This window comes from Eutrigla gurnardus (genome assembly GCF_963514095.1).
Source record: "Eutrigla gurnardus genome assembly, chromosome: 3".
Classification (NCBI taxonomy): domain Eukaryota; kingdom Metazoa; phylum Chordata; class Actinopteri; order Perciformes; family Triglidae; genus Eutrigla; species Eutrigla gurnardus.
The window spans coordinates 3,387,227-3,411,550 of record NC_139917.1 but is presented as its reverse complement, the minus strand read 5'-3'; the positions used below and the strand labels follow the sequence as shown (position 1 = coordinate 3,411,550).

The 24,324-nt window shown below is 41.2% G+C and overlaps 1 protein-coding gene across 6 annotated transcripts in view; it reads left to right on the top strand.

Annotated features, from left to right (window-relative positions):
* sorcs1 (sortilin-related VPS10 domain containing receptor 1) overlaps positions 1 to 24,324 on the top strand; it is a 274,281-nt gene that overhangs the window by 104,526 nt on the left and 145,431 nt on the right. For all 6 annotated transcript variants that reach the window (XM_084004951.1, XM_084004950.1, XM_084004952.1 and 3 more), the window contains exons 2-3: positions 648 to 715; positions 19,506 to 19,605. In XM_084004951.1, the coding sequence (XP_083861077.1) occupies positions 648 to 715; positions 19,506 to 19,605 (168 nt within the window). The remainder of the gene's footprint in view (positions 1 to 647; positions 716 to 19,505; positions 19,606 to 24,324) is intronic.

Here is a 24,324-nt window from a genome sequence, read left to right as displayed (position 1 = left end):
GAAAACAAAATATTCCAACTTACTTTTTTCTTTTTTTTTTAGGAATAACTTAATTGAGCAATGAGACCGTCAGTACTGAACAATGTGTATTTTTCTTTTCTTTTGTGTAACATTGATGAGCTCAGCTAACTTAGGAGCTTACTGGTCAACATACCTTCAAACTGGTCTTCACACATGGGAAACCCACCCTGAGATGTGCATACAGCAGTTATCCAAACAAAGACTGAATCAGCATCAACAGCTGAATTAAAAAGGGACCTGAGGACAGTCAGACCTTGTCTGAAAATACAGGTGCAGCACCAACGGTCGAAAAGTAACATATGTCATTATTCCTGCATTTTACAGTTCATGGCTTACCAGCACATCAAAGCTGATACAAGTTTAATTCTACACATAATAAGTGCATTATTATGTATTCGATATCTCCACCAAGCATGAAGACCTCTACTTTTAAATTCATGTAGTAATAAAATCTAGTTGTTTTGTGAGGAAGGTTTTTTAAAGACCACCATGAGGTTGGGTCTTTTGTTTGGCAGCAGTTTATTTTACTTCCTGCCAGTTTTGCCCCGTTGCTGTTCAACTTGACATTGACAAACATGGGATCAATAGGTATGTGTATTGACTGCAATCCTTGTCTTGTTCTGCAGGTGATTTTGATGCTGACCAAACTATTTGACTTCAACCTCAACAGTGTGACTGAGAGTTCATTATGGAGGTAAGCTTATCACACTACATGACATTTCTAGAAAAGCCTAGAGCGGTGATGAGTTTGACACTCAAATTGGTCAGAGGGGACTGCCGGACTTAGTTTGATACTGTATATTTCTGATGTTTATATTCCTGTGGTTTGAAGCGCTCCCAACACCGCTCTGAGGAATAACAAATGCCAATGCTTGCAAGGATCTTCTAATGTGAATTAATGAAACATCCAAAGCCTGAAAAAGATCTCTCAAATGGTGGGTCTGAGTAGCAGACTGTCTTCAATCAGTTTAATGTCTGTGGGCACCAGAAATCCCTCACATGAAAGCCACTAATCAACGCGACTGGAGCTTGCAAAGTTATCCACTAAATTACCTTGACCAGCCTTGAACTCGGCATCGCCTTGCTGGGAGTGCAAGCCTCATTTCTGACTCTAACCTGATGTAACGTTGGCAGATGCCTGTTAGGGAGGAATGTGTCTGCATTCATGTCTTAAATTGAGAAAATCAGAACCAAAATTGTACGGCCATTCTGAAATGCTTTTTGCGATATAATGTTTGCTTAATAACTGTTATAGCTGAGACATGAACAGCTCTCTCTAGGAAAATGGGAAAGAGGAACAAGGACAAATAAAGATTAACGCCTTGAAAATAAATCTGACAAATAGAGAGGACGGATCAGTCTCATGGTGTTGAATCTCCCTGCATGTTATAAACTGGAACAATTCTCTGACTTGCTGAAAAGACATTAGATGTGTTTTATGAAAACCATCCAGGCAAATTGCTTGTTCTAATTGACCATAGTTTGTTTTCTAAGAGAGACAAAGAGCTATTCTTTGAGAGAGAGATTTCATTTGTTTGTACATTTCGCAACATTTGCAGCTCTGATCTAAAGAACTGATTTTTGATGTATCATTCAAATATGACTGATAGCAGAAAAAATAAATATGAAAAGTTGAAAGATGGTTGAAAAAGTAGTGAAAGTAGTTAGTTTGAAAGCTTGCTGTCAAAAAAAAGAATAGGAATCGGCCAAGAAAACGACAAACGCTGTATCTCTAAAGAAAAGCTACAATGTGACCTAACTAAAACTAAATCAAATATAATTCAATCAGCTTTAAACTGTTTACCTATTTCAAGATCCACCAGTGCCTCATGGTTATTGTGCTCTATTCAAGGATGTTCTGTTTCATTCACACTTGCACAAAAAAAATGTGTTAGAACTTGTTACAATTATGTTCACTTGATAAAATCCTTGCACTTCAAGCTCGTTTTACTGCTGTACTATCAAGTACAACTCACTTGCCAATATCAAGTAAAATGTACTCACCACTAAAATGAATATTTATGAAGGGGTTAAGTAAATGTTACTTCATTATATTTGAGTAAGAAGTTATATTTATTTACAGTTATTAGTTCAAGTCACTTTAAGATCATCATTTTCATCAACATATTGGGCCCTAGTTTCGTGGCGCAGCGCAGGGCGGCGCAGGGTGGCGGAGCCGGCGCAATGCAAGTTTCGACCCACGCAGCCTTGCGCACCGTCAGTTTGGCAGTTTGGTAGATCGCCTGCGCCAAGATGGGTGTGGCGGCGCAGCAGTTGGAGGCGTCACAGATTCAGCTTGGCGTAGCGGATGTTTCGTGGCAAAAAGCCTCGCCGAGACTGCGCTGAAAGCTCGCCAGCTCCGACCTGGTCTACTTTCGGCGCAAGGCGTAAATAAAGTCCATTCATTCAATGCGAATCACAGCTGGCGGAGTGGAAGTTTGGCTGACGGCGCGCAGTGCGCACACGTCACCGAGACCTCACAGGCAGGTTTCCACAGTTCCAGGCACATTTAAATGCAATAAATTATCACAACAAACACTATTTAATGCAACTCATTGAATCAACACGTGAATTTATATCTATATAGATTGTCCCGTCACATCTGACATCAGATCAAAGGCGGATGGCACGCGTAACGGAAACTCAGCCTCTCGGACCAAAACATCTCCCTCTCTCTCCTGTTTTTTATAATATCGGCATTGTTATTATTATGATACGCGCGCACAGCGCGTGATGCGCGTGGTGGGAGCGGCGGCGCTGCTTCTTTCATCGGGTTGTCAAGTGACGGAACTTGCACTGAACCTCCCCTAACGCATTAAAGGTGAGGAGAGGAGCTCATTTGATTGGTGAAGATCTGAATCGGCTGTATTAATCCCAGTCCACGCCTCGTCTCCTCCTCGTCTCCCACTCACGCCTTCTTCTCCTCCCTCTTTCCCACTTGCGCCGGTGGGCGAGACGGGAGGAGTGCCTGCGCGAGCCTGCACGGTGCAGGAAACTTGCAAAGTCCAGGCGGACACACCCCGTCGGCACGGCGCAGGTGCGCTGAAAGCTGACTGCGCCTGGTCTACGAAACTAGGGCCCATTAAGTAAATCAGACATCTGGAATATTTCGCTATGAATTAAGTAGATTCAGATATCTTTTGGTTTGACATTTTCATTTACTTACTCACTATACTTAGGTAAATGTTGCCAGGTTTCTTTTGCTAAATGTTACCAAAAGTCAATGTTTGTTCACATTCTACACCAATCCATGAGTGTTCACAGCCCCCTTTTTTGAAAAGTATTTAAGTTGCATTCGATACAACATCTGATTCTTTGGAACGACAATTGCATAGAATTGTACAATTCACTACATGTAATAGTTATATCAAAGTTTCATTGCTGAATGATGAAGTGTTGAAACCTGTAAATTAACAATTTGTGGTATTAAGACAATGATCAAACCAAAACTTTTCTTTTTCGGTTGATAGAAACATATGTTTCTAAGACTTGTTTTGAACGAACCAATTAGAGAATCATTTTCACTTGCTTGAGTAATAGAAATGCTTTCATTGACAAGAGTGTTCTCCCATGAGAAGCTCTCACTGGGTTAAATGTTCAATCTAGTTTGCTACACAGAGGATTTCTGAGAATCTGCTGAATCTACTGAACGTTGCATTCAGTGCCAGTGCGTTTCTGTGACCTTAGAATGAGGCGTTTATTTCTCCAAAAGGAACAGACAGCTTTTACGTCATGTTATAAATTGAATTGAATTTAAAGTTTGGTGAATTTCAATGACTTAGCTTGCCCACTGAAATAACATTAAGCAGCTTGAGTTAATAAATAGCTTTTTACGAATGTCTCCCTCTCTTAAGCAACTTTTATGCCTTTAGTTTTAGAGAAGTGAAATTAATAAAATGAGTGGAGTTATAGCTCCACTATATAAAGTTATAGCAGAGCTAAATAACCAAGTATATAGATTAGATGTTAGCTAACTCTCAATAATAGGGCTACAAAAAATAATCTTAGATAGGAAATAAAACTCAACTAGGCTAGCCAATTAAAACACAATGGCAAGTAAGACCAGGTTTAGACCTAACTAAACAAAAACAGGAGAAAAAAGGCTCTGCAAAATTAAACGGCAGAACCCCTACGTTTCTTCTCTAAGTGTAACAATGCTATCCTCTAAGTACACGTTACAGTTAGCAATGTCACCCAACACAACCGTTGAAAGTGGCTGATGCATTGCGCATCCCAAAAGCCATGACAGTTTATTGGAGAAGAAGATCAGGGGTGACAAAGGCAGTGTATTCAAGTAGTCTCTGAATTATAGTATTACAAAATAGAAATTATGACAGTTAATTTAATATATTTTTACTCAACCACAAAGTTAGTTTTTTTTCCGTGCATGTTGTATTAAATTCTAGTCGTGATCCCAAACTTTGAAAACATCAGATATGTCAGACGGAATTATGAGGGAGACAGATCTTGATTTCCGTTTGATGTTCTGGTGCAGCCCCAAAAACATGGCATCTAGGATCTGAATGTTTCACTAAGCATGAGCATCATGTGGCTTCACTGAAGTGTTGAAACAAGCTCATGCTGATGTGCTTCTGAGTGACAGTGTAGACATTTTTTTTCTGTGTAATAACTTCAAGAAAGGTGAGGACTAATATAAAGGCGGAATCAAGGTTTGTAGAAGTTAATGCCGTTCATCCTGGGTATTCATGTGCTGTCTAAGTGGGACAACATCAGTGCCCTGACAGCGGGCAATGAGGTCAAGGCAACATGTGGCATTCAGTTGACTTTCTCTCATTACTTTATAGAGTCTCTGGTCTACCAGCGTATGCTACTGCTAGAGGGATAACTAATGACAAATGTACTTATTGTAAGTCGCTTTTGACAAAAGCGTCTGCTAAATGACCTAAATGTAAATGTAATGTAAATGGATAAGACAGTCCGTAGGAAGGAACCTGAGATATTATGCTCGTCTGCTTAATTATTACATTAAAGGTTCCTTAAAAGGCTTCTTTGCAAGTATGAACGTTTTTAAGCGTTAAGGCAATAGACATTTGTGTGAAATTTGTGGGCCGTAAAACCAAAACAATTAATTGACTCTGTTTAAATGCTATGGAGAACAGCAGCTGCGGGGAACTACAGAGTCATGAGACACTTTGCTGTGGGTTTGTCTGTGCTAGTAACCTATTTCACAAACACAACATCATTTGAGCCATCATTAACAGAAAGCTATTGGTTTTAGTTGCTGTAAATAAATTGTTTGATTTGACCAACTTCATTGATCCCAGATGGCAATTCTATTCAGCAGTCCACCAAAAACCATACAGACTTCCATACATACACGCATACACACACACACACACACACACACATACATCCATACATACATACTGGTGCATACATACATACATACATGCATACACACACACACACACACACGCACACACACACACACACACACATACATACATCCATACCGGTGCATATATTCCAATGTCAGTGAGAGTAGCAGGTGCCCTCCTGTGTCTTCTACTGAGACTACAAGGTGTGCACAAACAATAAAACAGTGGTAGACCAAGAAGAGCCCCCTAATAAATCAATCAAGCTGGTCCACAGTGTAAGAGACAGCATACATATATAAGTATTATCACATACATTAATAAATCACCCACAATCAATTGTAAAAAAAATATAAATTTTATTAAGCTTATGTCTGATAGATGGAATGAATTACCTGGGATAGCGATAGGTTTTCCGTGGTGGAGCTGTAAGACGACCTCCGAGGGCATAAGCACAAAAGCGGACAACGGTTCGTTGAGGCATAGACGCCTTTTATTAGCAGTGGATAGATCGGAAACATAGGAGAGGGGGTGTGACATGTAGCAAAGGACCTCCCGCTGGGATTCGAACCAGGGTCGGCTGCGTATGTGCGTACGTTCGTACATGGCATGCGCTCTAACCACACCGCCACCTGCGTGCCAACCCAACCATGATCTTTTCTGACACCGAACCAAATAGTTTTTTTGCCTAAACCTAGGTGACACCAAGAGGTCCCGACAATCGTGTATGTGACCAGTTGGGTATGGGTTCGAGAACAGTGGAACATATTCCCATTATGTGCTACATATGGGGAATATAGGCGTGACCTCGTTTAACATCCAGTCCATTCCAGTGTCTATACTAAGCTAGTTCATGGAACTCCAACACACAATAGTGGTACCAATATTTTAATCTCAATAACCAATGTGCAATTTAACGAGAAATGATGGCAAAGTGCTAACGTGTCAGAGAGGAAGCTTGTTTGCTTCCTGTGTGTGTTATCCAGAGGGGATGGCAACTGGTCATGAACAGGCTCTCAGGATCTAAGGTAGAGAGAATGACCAAACATAAAAGCAGCAGGACAAGCTTTGCAAATTGACAGTGCTGAGCCATATAACAACAAGTTGAGGAAAAGAGGTATGCGCCCAGTCGCATTATTGCCTGTGGAAAATTGTGTGAAAAATTCTAAGTCGTCCATTATGTTGAATACATTTTTTGGATGTGCATCTATCCAGTCGTCGCTGCCCCGCCATTCTTCCACCTAAATCCCATTAAATTAAGCCTGATATGATGGCTATTGCCATCATATCAGGCTATTGCTGTCTCTGATGAAGGTACCACATTACACTGGTAATGCTGCATCTGCCATGGTTTCATTCACGTTATTATAAATGTGATGCCTAGAGAAGACATAGCTTATCATGATGGATGGATGATCGTGCATGTGGAAAAGCAGACAGGAAGACAGATTAGTGGACAATATACATTTTGAGAGAGCGAAGACCATAATGAGAGTACAGAACATTAGTGAAGTATTTACAGCCAGCAAGATAGACAGAGCTGCAAAGCACCTGATAATTGCATTTAAAATAGCCAATTGCTCTGCCAGAAATCCAGCACTCCTTAGGGAGAGTTTGAAGCTAAACTAGGCATCTCTGGCTGTTGTCGCCCCGAAAAGCAGCATGAGGTAACAGCTTGAAATTTTCATCCCTAGAAATCACGTGGCACAGTGTAAGCGTACACATGCCTGTCAACCTGTCTGTCACTGCTTTAAGCCAAAGAACAAGCAAAACCATCTCACACTGGTAAGCTTTGATACCAGTGTTTTCTCACTTTTCAATCCATGTATTTACAGGTTTGTAGACACTTGTGTTCTGCAGCGACATCAACGCTAACTGGCTCTGTACCTGGGTCTTTAAGGGCACTTTCACAAAGTTAGTCCCAATCAGAGTGAAATTGATTGGTTTGGTTTGTGTCCTTAGTTTGGTTTCACAGCGCATAGGCAGACCCAAAGAAAGCATTATTTTGCTAAAGCTTTTCCCTTTGATTCAGCTCGTATTAACTAATGTTAACCTGCCCTTTACCTGTGCCCAGTCCAACAAAGGGCTTGGTAACAATGTGTTCAGACTATACTCTCAACTGAACCACAGTAGGGTTTGCTTGGAAATAGTCCAAGACCACCTCTCACAAGTAGTGATTTTTTCCATCTACACTAGAGGATGATTGCTGCATACACAACTGCCCAAACAAACAGCACCAGAGTTTGAATTGCACAAGAGTAAATGTGCTTGTCAAAGCCTTAGACCCAATCCAGTTGATTCCAACATATACTAGCAAATCTGATACCCAAACCAAATCATAATTAATATGGGATTATTTTTGTTTATTGACATCACTCACACTAGACGCATCGGAATGGGGTGTGGCGGGCTTACCTCCATGGCTGAAATTACCACTTTTATTGCTTTGTACATGTTGTGGAAGTCCCACATAAGAAGTAAACGAATATGAATGATTCTGAAATAGCTACTTAATGATGGCTATTTGCAAAATGTGTGAAGTGTGAAATTGTCAGGTCTAGCTGCAAGACGACAAGCAAACAACTGTTAAAAAGCTTGTTTTCTGAATGGAGCTTGAATTGATTGGAGGTAGGTTGTGCTAGCATTATAGCTGCTCCATCAACACTCAACATATTGTTATCTAGACTTTAATATGGCAGCAACATTGTTATTTGTATGGTAGACAATCTATGGTTTGTAACCAACAATTCTGGTGATTCCCAAATTTGGGGAAATAAAACAATATAATGGTCCCCTTCCTGACTAGTAATGATTGAATTCCTGGTGAGTTCTTGAATCTATAGTAGCTGTTGTATAAACAAACATCCTGATACGTTGGGATGTTCTTCACTGTATGCCATAGACTGCAAGATGTGGACGTAGTCATTGTGAGATTCAGTGCAAGCGTTTCTATGACCTGAGAATGAGCCGTTTATTTCTCCAAAAGGAACAGACAGCGTTTACATATGTTAAACTAGTCAGCATACATACATCATGTTTTAAATTGAATTGAATTTAAAGTTTGGTGAATTTAAATGACTTAGCTTGCCCACTGAAATAACGTTAAGCAGCTTCAGTTAATAAATAGCTTTTTACGAATGTCTCCTTCTCTTAAGCAGCTTTTATGCCTTTAGTTTTAGAGAAGTGAAATTAATCAAATGAGTGGAGTTATAGCTCCACTATATACAGTTATAGCAGAGCTAAAGAACCAGGCATATAAATTAGACGTTAGCTAACTCTCAATAAAGTGGAACAAACAACGTTAGAGGAGGTGTCCAGCATTGGTAATACGTTATGTGTGGATACCATTGTTTTCAATCTGCTCACGTTTGATCACTATCTGAGTGAAGCATATTGCGATTAAAACAATAACGTAATCATGAACAGAAACACAAAGAGAAGCAGATCAGAGTCTTTAAGGCCAAAGCAACAAACATTTGCATCTTTTTTCACAGTATTCAAAACAAAACATCCTTTCAATATTTCCAGCGTTGTGAACATGGCATTTTCGGAAAACAATAAAAATACCTTTTACATCATGTAAATATTTTAATACATGAAATAAACCATGAAACACTATTGATATTGCAAACATTCAAATATTTGAACTATTTTTTTAATCCTATTTAATATGTATAAATCCTCTTTAGAAATATATGACATTTTAATATTTAGGCCTAATATTCCATAGGGCTACACAAAAAATAATCTTAGATAGAAAATAAAACTCAACTAGGCTAGCCAATAAAAACACAATGGCAAGTAAGACCAGGTTTAAACTAAACAAAAACAGGAAGCAAGATATATAAGATGTGGACGTAGTCATTGTGACATCACCTATTGTTTTCTGGACTCGAGTTCTGCATTTTGGCTGTCATCCTGGATTATTATTTTATTTGGTGAACGGAAATGACCATAGTGGACAGTGGAGGATTGATCTTACTGGATCTAGATCTGGTTCTGGTGTGAAGCGACTTGTCAACCACAATTATCATCTATTTTACTTTAAATGGGACCCTAACTTACTAAAATAAAAAAGTGTGCTGTATTGAAGAAGAAAAAAATTATTAAGTCCATAAACTACTTTTTACAATGTTTACTGACATAATGGGCCCTAGTTTCGTAGACCAGGCGCAGTCAGCTTTCAGCGCACCTGCGCCGCGCCGACGGGGTGTGTCCGCCTGGACTTTGCAAGTTTCGTGCACCGGCGCAAGTGGGAAAGAGGGAGGAGAAGAAGGCGTGAGTGGGAGACGAGGAGGAGACGAGGCGTGGACTGGGATTAATACAGCCGATTCAGATCTTCACCAATCAAATGAGCTCCTCTCCTCTCCTTTAATGCGTTAGGGGAGGTTCAGTGCAAGTTCCGTCACTTGACAACCCGATGACAGAAGCAGCGCCGCCGCTCCCACCACGTATTATCGTAATAATACGCCACCCTGCGCCGCCCTGCGCTGCGCCACGAAACTAGGGCCCAATAAATCAAGTAAGCATTGATTTTCTCTTAGATGTCCATGCAATCAGACTTATCTTTGCAACCAGAGCTGATGACCCCTGATGGCCAGGAGAGAGATGCAAGTGTAAGACACTTCAGCATTGGCTTCATATTTCAGAACCGGAAGTTGCCACCTGGTTGCAACCTTCGATCTTATTGTTTAAACTCCATTCTCAGTGAGTGTAACTTGAAGAGTGGAGGTTTGTCACCAAACCTGAAGGGCAGGAATTGGTTTATGGATGTGGAGGGAGGGAGGGACGAGGGAGCAAGAAGTGTGGTTAATCCTGAGAAACACTCTCTGAGCTTGCTCATAAATTTATGCTGTCTCAAGCAGTGGTGTGTTTTCTACTCCACTCTGAGAGAGTGAGTGAACTGGTGTTAACTGTCCAGAGATGCATGCAGCTCTCATCCTCCGAACCATGATGAATCAAACCCCCATGAGAAATGTCCATACTGTGTAGTAGCTGCCAATCAATGTGTAGTGGACTGAAAGTTATAATTGAAAGTATGTCTATTAAGCCTGTTAATACGTGATGTAGTTCTGATTTATCTAAGGGAAACTAGAAAGGGGGTTTTATGTTTTTGAATGTGAAAGAGTATGTTACAAGATGTAATGGGTGTAGCTCGATCGTCCTCTTAGCATATCCAAAATCCATTATCCTTAGTGAGCCATATCACTGTTATAGGACTGATATCCTTTTTGTGTCCTGGTACAATGTTTCATTAACTCCCCGCTTGTTTAATCATACATAGACAGCGTTGGCCCACTCACAGCCCCTGTGAAGCCAATCCTCTCAGCAATGTGCTTACTCAGACCTGCATTTTATACCCACATATAACCACTGAATGGCCTTTCAAAAGCCAGTATAGCAAGGCAGGCAAGTTTCACTCAGAATCATCGTCCTTGAGAAACTGTCATCGTCCATTTAATGTAACTTCCATCATCCAACGGGGTTTCATCTGCTGGGGTTGGACCGTTTTATTGGATCATGTTGAAAGTTGCTGTGATACTAAAAATAAGTCATTGGTCCTTAAATCAAGTAATTCTGTGACAGGAGGCCTCTGAGGAGCTGATCAATAGCCTGATGATGTCATTGTCTCACGGTACTGGGTCTTGAAGATTCCTGATATATTGTACTGGATTGACCCAGTAGAGTTCCCCATGGACCCAGCTTGTAATTAATAAAACAAGATTATTAAAAAAAGAACATTAAAAAAGTATTTTTGCATCCGTGTGACAATCATCACACGGCAGCGATTCAGCGATTTACATTTGACCAAGTTGAAAAGCTACTCCATTTAGAAATATTTAGCTAGCTGAAAAGCAAGATAGTAGTTATGGTAATAGTAAGAGTAGAAGTTGAATACCTAGTGACAGAGTCTGAGTAGGAAGTAAGGGTGGATGAATGGCAGGAAGCAGGATTTAGTTGGGTAACTTTAGGTTTAACTCCGGGATGTCAGTTCTACGTTGATGGTGCAGTTCTTCTCAGGGTAGATCACCATGGTAACTGCACACCTAACCTGCCCTAAACCTGCAGGTTATGTTTAAGAAAAGAGATCACAAAAGAGAATTTTTATCTATATAGATTGTCCCGTCACATCTGTCGTCAGATCAAAGGCGGATGGCACGCATTAAAGGAAACTCAGCCTGACTGAATTAACACAGCTGAAACTTGGACCTCTCGGACCAAAACATCTCCCTCTCTCTCTATCCTGTTTTTCATATCTATCCACTGCTAATAAAATGCATCTATGCCTGAAAAAATCTTTAAAAAAATACAGCAGCTCGTGCCTGGTCTCGCGCCTCAGCAGCCTGTTGTCCGTGGAAACTTTGCCGCGAGCTGGAACCAGAGTTGGGGCTGCAGCTGGTCTGAGCGGCCCGCGAGGTCCCGGTGTCCCGCCGTTGTGGTGTTGGACGGGGAATCCGGTGCAGCTGTGGAGCGCAGATGATGAAGACGGTGATGATGATGATGAATGGGGCCGGCTTGTGCAGGCACCGGGTTCTCACCACTGTTATGTCTACTGCTGTGCGCCCTGACCCTGTTTTGTGATAGACATGCCTAAAATGTGCCTACAATTTCTATAGTGATATAATATCGGCATTATAATTATTATGACTATACGCACGCATCACGCGTGTGGTGAGGCGGCGGTGCTGCTTCTGTCATTGGGTTGTCAAGTGACGAAACTTGCACTGCGCCTCGCCTGGCGCATTAAAGGTGAGTAGAGGAGCTCATTTGATTGGTGAAGATCTGAATCGGCTGTGTAAATCCCAGTCCACGCCTTGTCTCCTCCTCGTCTCCCACTCACACCTTCTTCTGCTCCCTCTTTCCTACTTGCGCGGGTGGGAGTGACAGGAGGAGTGCCTGCGCGGTGCATGAAACTTGCAAAGTCCAGGCGGACACACCCCGTCGGCGTGCCACAGGTGCGCTGCGCGCTGACTGCGCCTGGTCTACGAAACTAGGGCCCTAAGTCTGTCCTCTTTGTCACCAAACACAGTTATTTATCTCTATTTAGTTGAAAGAAATTGGGACATCCAGTGATTAATTTGTTCAACACAGTTAATAAGTGGGTCTAATGGGCCATAAGTCAGTTGATAAAGCTATAAATATGTGTATTGTTAGTTAGTTTTGTGATAGGAAATATTGTTGTTTAGAATAATTTGGGGGAGTGGCATGTAGAGATTGAACAGAAGGCCCAAGGATCGACCCCTGGGGCACTCCACGTGCCTTTTGTACGCTCAGACGCAGTTACCAACAGATACAATGTAGTCTCCGTGATTTTAGTATGATTGAAACGGGTTTAGGACTGTGCCAAACAGCTCCACCCATGTTTCCATTCTGCCTACCAGTATGTCGTGGTCTACTGTATCAAATGCAGCACTAAGGTCCCGTAAAACTAGAACTGAGATGCCACTTGCCACAATCTGTATTTAAACGAATATAATTAAAAACTGTCATTAGGGCGATCTCAGTGATGTGGTGCGATCAACATCCACATTGAAAGACACCAGTTACACCAGAGTATTGTTGGTTAGGAAATTGTTAAATTGTAGGAAGACAACCTTTTCAATTTATTTACATAGAAACGGCAGATTTGATATGGGCCTGTTTTCACTGAGTATTGAGGCATCAAGGTTATTCTTTTTAAGAGAGGCTTAATAACTGCAGTTTTCAAGGCCAGAGGGAACTCACCAGATAAAAGGGAAATGTTGAATAAGTGCAATAAATATGAAGTAATACAATACAAACATTCTTCAAAAGTTTATTGGTAAACTATCAAATCAACAGTTAGAGGACTGGATTAAACTGTGACATGTTCACGAGATTTATTTTGTGTAAATACAATGAAGGAGCAGAAATTATTAAGTTTCCTCTCTTCTTTCTGTAAGAAATTAAACGAATAAAAACTGATCCTTTTGGTAACTAAAGATTTTGGTATGTTCTTCTAGTACAGGCCTCTGGTTGGGTTTCAGAAAATCATTCATAGCCTATGTATGTCATACACATACATTATCTACTTTTAAAAAACTATGGCCATCACATAATTTTTTATTGTCATATCTCAACAATTTTAATATTGTTGTTCTTTCATCTGTTCTTACCTGCCCAGGGACTACAGGCGGAAACTAGCAAAATTGCTCTTACCTGGCTCAATAAATATTTTCTTGTTTTACGACATTGTTTTTTGTGCATTGTCCCTGTTTTAAATAAATAAACTCCTATCCTATCCTATCCTATCTTACATGTGCCCCTGGTCTAGTTTGTATTCCAATGTGATATGGCATAGTGGATAACTGATATAATTGGGAAAAATCTCAAAGGGCGAGTAAATGAGACAAAATTGCCAGCATGCCATGAATATTTCTGTGTTTTCATGGCTGTAAACTTCAAGCGTGATGCTCTTAAACTTCTTCAGAACCCTTCAAAAAAGGACTTTAGTCTGAATTTAACAGTCTCGCAGAAAGAAGGTGGAGAGATAGAAAAAGAAAAACATCAGACGATGTGAGTGATTGCTTCATTTGAAGTCACACACGGCATTCTGCAGTGTCGTTGCTGCATTTTTAAGATTTGCATGCTTTGGGCTTTTCCCTATCTTCGTGTGAAATTAGAATAGCTTATTGAGCGGATTGAGCCTCAGACAGCTCAAAATAAATTAGAACTGACTCCTCAGATAAGTCACTCAAACTTTCGGAGACGGTCTGAAAAGGACATTTCAACCAAACACAGATTTTGCATTAGTGCTTCGACCAATATTTCAGCACTCATTCAAAGCTGGTCTTGGTGTATTGTTGAAAACAGGCTCATCACTCTGTATGTTTTAAACTTCATGTACATGTACAGAAATAAGTTCCTGCTTACGAGACATATTAGAAAAGATCCACTACTTGAGTTCCAATGTGACTTTTATGGGCAGTGGACACCCAATATAGAAGTGTGGCCAATCATAACACAGGAGATGGAAAACATTTTCATGTGTGGGGATAGCAGACACATGAAGAGAAATATGAGACAGTAGCAGGGGCGTTTACTGGACTTGAGGATATTTGGGACTTAGCCCAGACCTCTGTAGGTCAACTACAACAATTATGTAAGATTAAACTACCAGAGGATTTTGTCTATCCTAAAAGGCTTCCATAGATGTGTCCCAATTCAGGGTCTGCAGCCTTCGGAGGCTGCATTCGAAGGCCGATTACGTCACAGAGCTGCGCGAAGGCTGTCCCAATTCGTCTAAATTCGAAGGCTCCTCCAAATGCGTCCTCCTTTTCCCTGTATTCGGAGGATGCACCGCTACTATCCTTTGTGGCCTCCCATATCCCAAGATGCTTTGCGCGGCAGTGTTCAACCAACAATGGCGGCCAACAACGGCAGCAGCACCGGCACCAGCAGCAGTGCCGAGTACCATATTTAAATGTAAGTAATGGGTTTTTGCTTAACGCCGGACGTTCAAGGGGTCTTAAAACATATTTGACTGTTAAAATGCGTGAAGTTAATAATGCTAATACATGTAGCCACCGGAATGTAGGGCCAGCTACGTGATGTAGCTTAAGGCTGTTGATACGAGGAGCTCAGTTAACGTTAGCCTTTAAACGTAACGTAAGCCTAAAACCCTTCACTTTCAAATGTTACAAGCTCCGATGATAAGTTATATCTTATTGTAACCGTGGAGCTGTTAAGTTCATTTGTTCTCGTTGTAAGTTGTGTAGGCTACAGTTCGCTCCTCTCCTGCGCCTGAAGCTGAACGCAGCTGAACATATAACGTTAACGATGGGTTGTGAGCCCCGCTGTATTTCTAGGCTGTAAAACTGTAAACGTTTGGATTGAATACAGAGCTAACCTTAGGAGCATTATAACTGTTAATATCGTTATTATATCGTACAATCGTTTTGCATGTTGACATAACAGGAAATGTGCTTCACATGTCGTTTTGTTGTAGGGAGCAAGGAGCAGACGGAGGATTTGATCCAACTCCGGGATGAGAACGACCACCTGTTCACAGGGGCCAAGAACACAGGGCCACCGACAGCAGCAAGAAAGAGGAAAAGAGATGAATTGCTGGATTTGATCAGGGAGGACATGAAGTTACAGAGGGAGAGCGAGGAAAGGAGAGACTTTTTAGTTTATTGGAGAGAAAGGTTGAGAGGCGTTGATTTTTTTTTTTTTGGGGGGGGGGGGGGGGGGGGGAGTTTTTTTTTCTGTTCGATTAAGTTCTGTGTTGATTTGTAATTTAAATTGTTAATTAAAACATTGTATTTTTCCATTTTCTGTTCCAAATATTGTATATAGTTAAATTAAAATCTCATAACCTTGTAACATTATCTGTTCCATTTCTTATTTACAACTAAAGTCAACTTTTGAACTGCTTTTCACTTACAAGAAAATAATAAATTTTTTGTGTAATTAACAAATATTTACAAAGTTACAATAACTATTGACAAGTGGGTGTTCTTAACATGTAGAACTATTTACAAAAGATCATCAGAAATAACTATTTACAGAGAACATATATACAGTATCGGCTGAGCAGGAGTCCCTGGTGGTGCTGCTGGACTGGATGGGATGCCACAATAAGGACCCTGGACTCTTCTGGCTCTGAGTGGGACATCATCTGGGAGGTGGGGGGTGTGGGATGCATGTCTCCACTGTCCACCACATCGTCCATCATCTGGGTTTGCAGGGCTGATGCAATCGACGGATGCCATGTCACTAAAATGTTTAAAAGAGGCAAGAATAAAATATTGAATTAAGTCAGGCTTATTTACAGGGTTCGTACACATTTTACTATTCAATTCAATCACTTTATAAGCCAAGGATTCAAACAAAAATTCAAGCACTTTTCAGACCTTGAAAAACAGCATTAAAATTACAGCATTTTCGAAGATTTTAGATTTTAAGCACCTGGACAAACCCTGTATTAAGTCTTATGGTTAGATGACATTAACCATGTCAATCTATACTTAATATGGCTTGTCACTTAACGGTATCGTTTATTAACGGGTATATTAATTACCACGTACTACACTAGCTATGTATGAACATTAATATGGGTTAAAATAACAGCTTTAACGTTACCTCCCCACGGCTCTCTCCCAGCCGGAGATAATCAAGCTGCCGGTGTCGCCGCAGCCGCCTCTTTATATATAAATTTAAAAAAACTCTGGCTCCATCATTGTCGTCTGTCGTATTTTTGTTGTGACCAGTGTTTTTCCCGGGCTTGGCCGGCATAAGTGATGACGTGCTCCGTAGGTTAGACCGTCCCATTTACCGACGGTTGACCCAGCCTTCAGAGGAGTCTCCGAAGGCGTTGACTCCGTAGACCGCGTAGGCTGGGTCCTCCGAAGGCTGCAGACCCTGAATTGGGACACAGCTAGCTTTTTTAAACGGGGCAACAGTTTAAAAATTTGTGGTAAAATGACCTGGTGGTGGAACTGCACAGCGGTGTCAGTTTAATCATCCTGTCCTATCACGACTCAGAGTTCACATCCTTTTTTTGTTTAATTGTAATCATGAATATTTTAAACACACAAGAATACAATTATTTTTGTATTTAATTATATGCTACTAATAATTTCATACTGCATTAGAACAAATGTACGCTGTTTCCTGTCACCTAAATGAAGAAACTTTTCTCTTTTGCATCACATTAAATGCACACACACGCACGCACACACACACACACAACTTTTCTGCTGCATGAAATTACAGCCATATAAAACATTTTTCTGGTATTTTTTCAAACCAGTTAACATATGCAGATTAATTAGTGACTGTTAGCAGTATCTGTCATCCACAGCTGCCTTTAATCTTTATGAAAGACTCAAGAGATCATTAAAGTGGCCATCTGATCTGAAGCCTCTAATATGAAAATTTAAATTCACACTCAATGATCCATCATTACGTTATGGGACAATCAGCGGGCTGCTCCAGCATAATCACATAAGCCTCTGTGTGTGCATCAAACTGGTCAGTTTGAACTGTATTCTGAATAAGCAACAGTTGGCTGTATGTCAGTGAATATTCTCAGAACCACTCCTCCTCATTGGGCAACAGCTGCATGCATTAATGTCTGTCCAACCTCTTTGGTTTACACGTAAAAACGCGTAAAACGCACTTTATCATCCCAGTATAACACCAAATTCAGTTTCAATCTTAATTTTTTTCAAATGTTGCTCTCTTTTTAGGTTGCCTTCTACTTCAACTAGTTCCACGTCTCCAGTGTGGTGAAAGCTTTTGGACTGTGGGTCCCAACAGTATGCACAGTTGTATTTACACTGGTGTCTTTAGGTGCACAGACGTGGTGGGGAAAGTACAACTGGAAAAATAACACTGTTTTACAATCTGTAATAATGCATTATTTTAAAGAGAGAGTGTGTAGGAATTACTCCCATCTCATTCAGATGAATAGTGCTCTCTAGCGCATCGCTTTGTTGCAACTACGGTAGCCATTATGAACCAAGAAGCTATCACAACATGTTGTCCAACACCACTTCACCAGTATTCTTTCAGGTGATGAGTTTTCAAACAAACATGTGAGCATGTATAAGTAATTACTCCTCCAGCAAGATAGTGACTTATGTTGCCATGTTTTTATTGGTTTATTTTTGGTAGCCTTCCATTACTATGTCGTAGCCTATAGCATCGCCTTACAACTAGACACACAACACATGGACGAAAAAGCTTGGTAAAAGTTGTTCTCCGGGGGAGAGCTGGTCCTGTGTGTGCACTCTGTGTGTCTGGAACCGCCTCTCGCTCATGTGATCTCCTTTCATTCACGCTGGCTCTGAACTTAACACATTTAGGTGTCCCTCCTCGGCCGTTATAGTCTTCAAAATGGTGGAACGACATGGAAGCCTCCTGAGGACTTACCCGTCCATGTAAATACAAATAAGAAATTCTTCACTTACGAGGATAAATCAGATTATTGGCAGAGGTAATTACACACTTATGAGGACCTATTTATGAATGAAGATGATTTTAGCTAATACATTACTTAAAATGTTACACTTTACCGTGTCCTGCTGCTTTCATGTTTGGTAATTCTCTCAGACAGATGCTTGAGGTCCTGAAAGCCTGTTCATCCACCTTTGAATAAAAGTAAACAAAAAAGCATCTTCTCTGACAAGCTATAAAAAATGAAGCTCAATCTTAAGTGCCTTGGATGTGCATTTTCTCTGCTGACTGCCAGGGGGCAATTCCTTTGCTTGCAAAAAGAAGTCCAATTGCATGCAAGTCTATGAAATAATTATCCTGCTTCTCACTTGATTTATTGTCTCAGTAAATATTGTAAACATGAGTTTACTGTCTCAATAGCTAGTCTGTGGAAGCATCGCCGTGGTAGCGACACCATGGTAGTGATATGGTAGTAAGCTGTCAATCACAAGGTAGTCAAGCCCTCTGCCTATCCTGCTTCATGGTCTAGTTGACTCTGAATGGACCATAATGTACTTAATGAACATCATGCTGGATTGAAGAAGACTTGAAACTAGAGATTGAGACCATAAACTCATGTTTACAATGTTTACTGAGATAATACATCAAGAGAGAAGGTTAAAAGGTACTTCAGCCTTGGCTTCACCTTTCAGAACATAAGGTTGCTGCCTGGTGTAGACTTTATATATGATGGGTTCCTATTCTACTTCCATCTTCATCACCACGTTAAAAATGTTAATGTAAAATTAATATTATGATGAGGTCTAATTGCAAGTATATTCCCATTCCCCATTGTGAGTGTGTCAATTAAAAATATTCCTTCACTCCAAATGAAGTCACACCTGAATGAAATCGTATCTCAACTTTAGTCTCATTTGTGTGAGTACCAGTAAATCAAAGGATGGCATCTGTATTGAACCACACTGATGTACGGAAATAAGTGTGTGCTCTGGTTTCAGGATGTGTTGTTTGTGTGCATTATGAATACAGCAGGTGAACTCACCGTGCAGTGACCATAATGATGTGGCCCCTGTTCTCCCCCTGGGATTCATATTGCTGTGTTGGCCACAAAAGGGACTTAATTACATGAGTGCTCTTTCCCCTCTCTCGCTGAATTCTCAAGGGGGACTTTTAATTGCAACAAGTAATTCATCAAGTGTTCATCCGACCTTTCTGATTAAATTTCAGGTCAACTGACTACGGAGCAACGTACCAGAAACTGAATGACAAAGTGGGAGCAAAGACAATACTCAGTTATTTGTACGTGAGCCCCAACAACAAGAGAAAGGTAATGTCTTTTCTTTCCCCTCTAATTTCATAATTGTCTTGATTGTGTGTCAAGTTATGTTTTAGAATGTGTTTTGACGGGATTTCACTCAAGCAAATTTTCCTTTTCCTCCTTTTATTTTGGTAGGTTCAGCAGTTCAGTTTGACAACCATTGGGCAATTCGCCAATTAGGTATTGAGGTGTTCACTGCAAATAATAGTAATAGCTATATTATGACATAACTCTTACCACAAACATTATTATAATCCTTTTTATTTCAAAGTAACATTTAATTTAGCAGTACCCTTTTATCATTATTGCATAACAAACACATTTTAAACAACTTAATAGGATTCATAACGAGACATTATCTCACCATGCTTGTGATCCAAAGTGAACCAGGATGTACTCAAAAGTGCAACCAACAACTAATCATCATCATCACCATTCACCGTGCTTCTGCTTGACAACCATGACTAGATTTGCAAATAGACTGCCAATCCCTGAGCCATACAGCAACATTATCACTGACCCAACGTTGCTGAATCAGAAATTGAGGAAAGATATATTATATCCGTCTGTGGCCACCCAGAGGTCAACGATAGTACCTATGGGTACAGAGACAAGAACAGACCATGTGGCGAAACTAGTCTCTCTATGGTACAAACAACCACGTCTCTGTTGTATTTATGCCGAGATGACAATATTTTAATTGTTGATGGAGCAGCAGTGCCTCCCTCCAATCGATCCGGACTATATACAAAAAAAAAATAATGTAAAAGTTGTTAGCTTGTCATCTGGCAGACAGACAAACCATGACTAAAGGCTTTTGACAAATCATAATCCTAATGTAGTTATATCAGCATCTCTTTTATCACAGCCAAGTCATTTATTTTGTGTTCATGCAGCTGTGGTAAACCCACTAACGCGTGTCTTGCTAGAAACAGTGAATACCGCTTGGAGCAGGGGTACCCAACTCCGGTCCTGGAGAGCCCCTGTCCTGCATGTTTTAGGTTTCTCCCTGCTCTTAAACACCTGATTCTAATGATGTGCTCGTTATCAAGCAACTGAAAAACTGAAATCGTTCAAATCAGGTGTGTTAGAGCAGGGAGAAACCTAAAACATGCAGGATAGGGGCTCTCCAGGACCGGGGTTGGGCACCCCTGGCTTGGAGAAACTACCGCAAAACTCTGGATGTTAGGAGGCAGGACTCACTCCTCTCTGGTGTAAATAAAGACAAAAGATCCTGCGCTCAAACCCGCACAAATAAAACAGTGAGAATTTGCTTTGCATTTGGCGTAAAAACAGCATACGGCAGCGTGTCTTTCCTGAATGCGCTGCTTGATAGCAGACTTATTACTTTACCAATAAATTACGTATTTATTGGCTGGACCAGAGGACCAGCACTATAAGTGGCTCCGTGGCTGAGTAGGTAAGTAAGTAACTGATCAAGTTGCACCATTGAACAGTCGAGTGCCTAATGTGAAATGCAACACTGGAGAAGTCAACATGTCTAGAACACACAGACTAGGGTGGATCTACCAGCTAAATAGTGCACCGTTTATCAGAGTCTGAAAGCTAAATTCCCCACAGCAGCCATAGCTAATCTAACTCTAATAAGCCACTGGCTGCACCTGAAACTCCTTATCAACATGATCTTTAGTCACCACAACACTGTATGAGCTTTATTAGTATGACACCTTAATATAAAACCAGTATTTGTGAATTGCAGACTACTGAATTATGGGGAAATGTCACAGTAAGACTTACAGCGATGCTAACACAGTGATGCTGCCAACGCCACAATAACAGAACAGGAAAGAAATCACATGATTCGTTGGCATCATCTGACTGAAAGGCTGCCGGTTATAGAGATGGTTTGAGTGAGAGAGATGGATTTTATTTTGTGTGGTGTTGGTTGAGAAGTTTAGCTGATCTGCAATCAAGCACATTGACTAACACGGTCCAGCTAGATACGAGGTTTCATCCAGTCTTGTTTTTTGTTATCTTCATCTTCTGGAATACTCTTTATAGAAGTACTCTTGAAGATTCCTGATTGACTTGACACTGTGTGCGTTGGTCTTATTTCCCCTTCACTCTTTGGTCTGATACGCACCGTGTAAAGTCAGACACAGGCATGACTCATCGTTTGATGTCTGTCTTTTCATCTGTCACTTTCTGCGATGTCAGCAAGATGCATTGAAGAGGAGTACATTTATTAACAATCCACCTAGACAGCTGGGAGAAAAGGAAATGCACTCCGGTTTCCAAAATGAATAGCATGTCTCACTTCTTCCTCTCTATCTGGAGCTGAAGCAAGACAAAAAGGGCAAACAGACAAGGATAGGTTCATAGCTGCAGCCGTTCCTTCAGACAAAGGCTCTGTTTCTCTGGTTTTGGGTCAAATTGTGGTTCGAACCATCAGTCTCTGCTCACTCCACAGTTTCACATTTCTTCCCTTACACAATTCTAATAAGGATGGGCCATTTTGTCCGAGTAAATTATTGTCTAATAATGAAGATAAAATGCAGCCTTGACTCGGTTCATAAACCCGGCTGCCAAGTTGATTAACATAGGAGGTCTGCTGGTGATTGGGACATCCCCAAGGTCAATTAAAGGTGTCAAACCAGCTGATGAGACAGATATTTTGAGTGAAAGCTGAACATAAAGGATGAAATATCCTTATATTTATTACCAAGAGAGGACTAACATAGTTGCACTCAGATTAATTTGCTGGACTAATCACGTTTATGTCACTGCAGTTGCATGGGCATTGTGGTGGCAGGAAAGCAGTGAAAACAAGTTGAAATGGACAATATCTTCAGTAACAAAACTGTCTTGTTGTGCCATAGGATGTCAGAATAGGAATGAAAAAAGATTATCATAATTTTTGTAGAATACCGTCATCAAAGACACCCTTTGACTCTTGCTTTGAACTGTACAACATCAACAGGACATCAATAACTCAATGGGGCTGTGGAAGACGGCTATTGTCGGGTTACTAGCAGGAGCAGATTTTATTGTGAATTGATAATTATTCATATCAATACAGTTATTGATATTAATAGGACTGCAGGCTATCTGGGGAAGGTGTCCACTCGCACACTCACTGCAGAAAGGTGTCACACCACTGTCACAGCAAAAACCACTACCAGCATTCTCATAATGCACACCAAGGTGAAGTTCACAAGCCCACCACCAGGTGACTAGCTACCACCCGCCAGAGAAAAACCACAGGCCTACCAAAGCATAAACCAATCAAAATGCACAGTAGCCACACCAGCACACAACAGAGGCAGATATAAGAGTTAATTATACAGTGGCCATAGCGGCGAGATCAAGCTATAGGCATGCAGTCGATAGCACAACAAACTCATAGAAAATAAAACCACACTACACACTCACAGCAAACCCAGCCACATGCATTAGTCTAAGTAAGGCCGACACTGCAAACAAAAACTGGACAACGCACATGTGCAAAGAAATGCCAAAAGCAGACCAACAAACCACACCTACCGCGACGCGGGAGGGCAGTGGTAGGCTAAACTAAAGCAAAAAATTAGGAGTGAGCTAGGATGGAGAATACACCTCTACCAACAACTATGGACAAGACGGCAGCGTGTCCACACTCAACAGGTGAGCTGGACTAGGCCAGCAAACATTCAGCTCTATATCAGGGGTCATGGCAAAGACACAACACATTCAGGTTTCATACATAACGGGGCCAACACTCGTAGTCACTGATTAGGGGACACTAAACGGGAGCGCCAGGCTGTAATCACGATCAGCTGCAGGTATACATAAGGAGAACAAGCAAGAGTCCATGTAGCTAATAAAGGGAGATGGCAAATACTTAAAAGTGCATACCTCGGGGCAGAGACAACTAATGCTACAAGCAGATCAGATTCCCTACGGCAATGGCAGAGTTAGGGGGACGCGGAGCTACCAGTGGAAAAAGGAAGTATTAAGGCTAGGCATGAATTAACCTGACCAATACAGCGAAATCACAACAAACCTGGTGATAGACTCCTGCGTGAAACCCAGAGACAGAAGACGGAGGGGGAGATAGTCCTACCCACTAGGCTACTTTATACCCTGGTGTAACCTGGAATCTAAGTGAATGAATGACAAGTTACGTGCCTGCCCCGCCCCCCTCGTTAGCGGAGATCAGAGTATAAGGGAAGCAGGGAGGGTCAGACAGAGCCAGAATGGAACTGGCTACAAGTCTTGAAATATTTCACCCTGGATCGAGGCGTGAGACCGACTAATGGAAGGAGATAGCAATCATAGCAAACACAAGCAAACACAATTCAGAGAAACAGATCTGGGAACAAACATGGCCTCTTTTCTTCCCACCCACATGCGGTTCATTCCAAGTACACGACTCACATGTTTGTGAGGGAGAGTAGCAGAGACTGCAGGTTCGTCACCCCCGGGATGGCACCATGTGACTGCTGCTAGTGGCAGACAAAAGACCCTCTTTTCACCCAGGAGTGGAAGTAAATCAGGCCTCTGTGGCTACGGGGCAAAGAGGGGAGGAATAAAAGAAAGCCAAAGAGAGAAAGTGAGTAGGAGATTCAAGAGGAGGAAAGAGACAGCAAATAAAATGACGGAGGGCAAGTGAGCATGGAAGAGTGGAGGGAGGAGAAAAAGCCAAAAAAGTAGAGATATGGCCCAGGGATCAGCCAGGGAAAAACGGTCTGACAGCACTCCAATTACATCAATTTTCATATTGTTGCT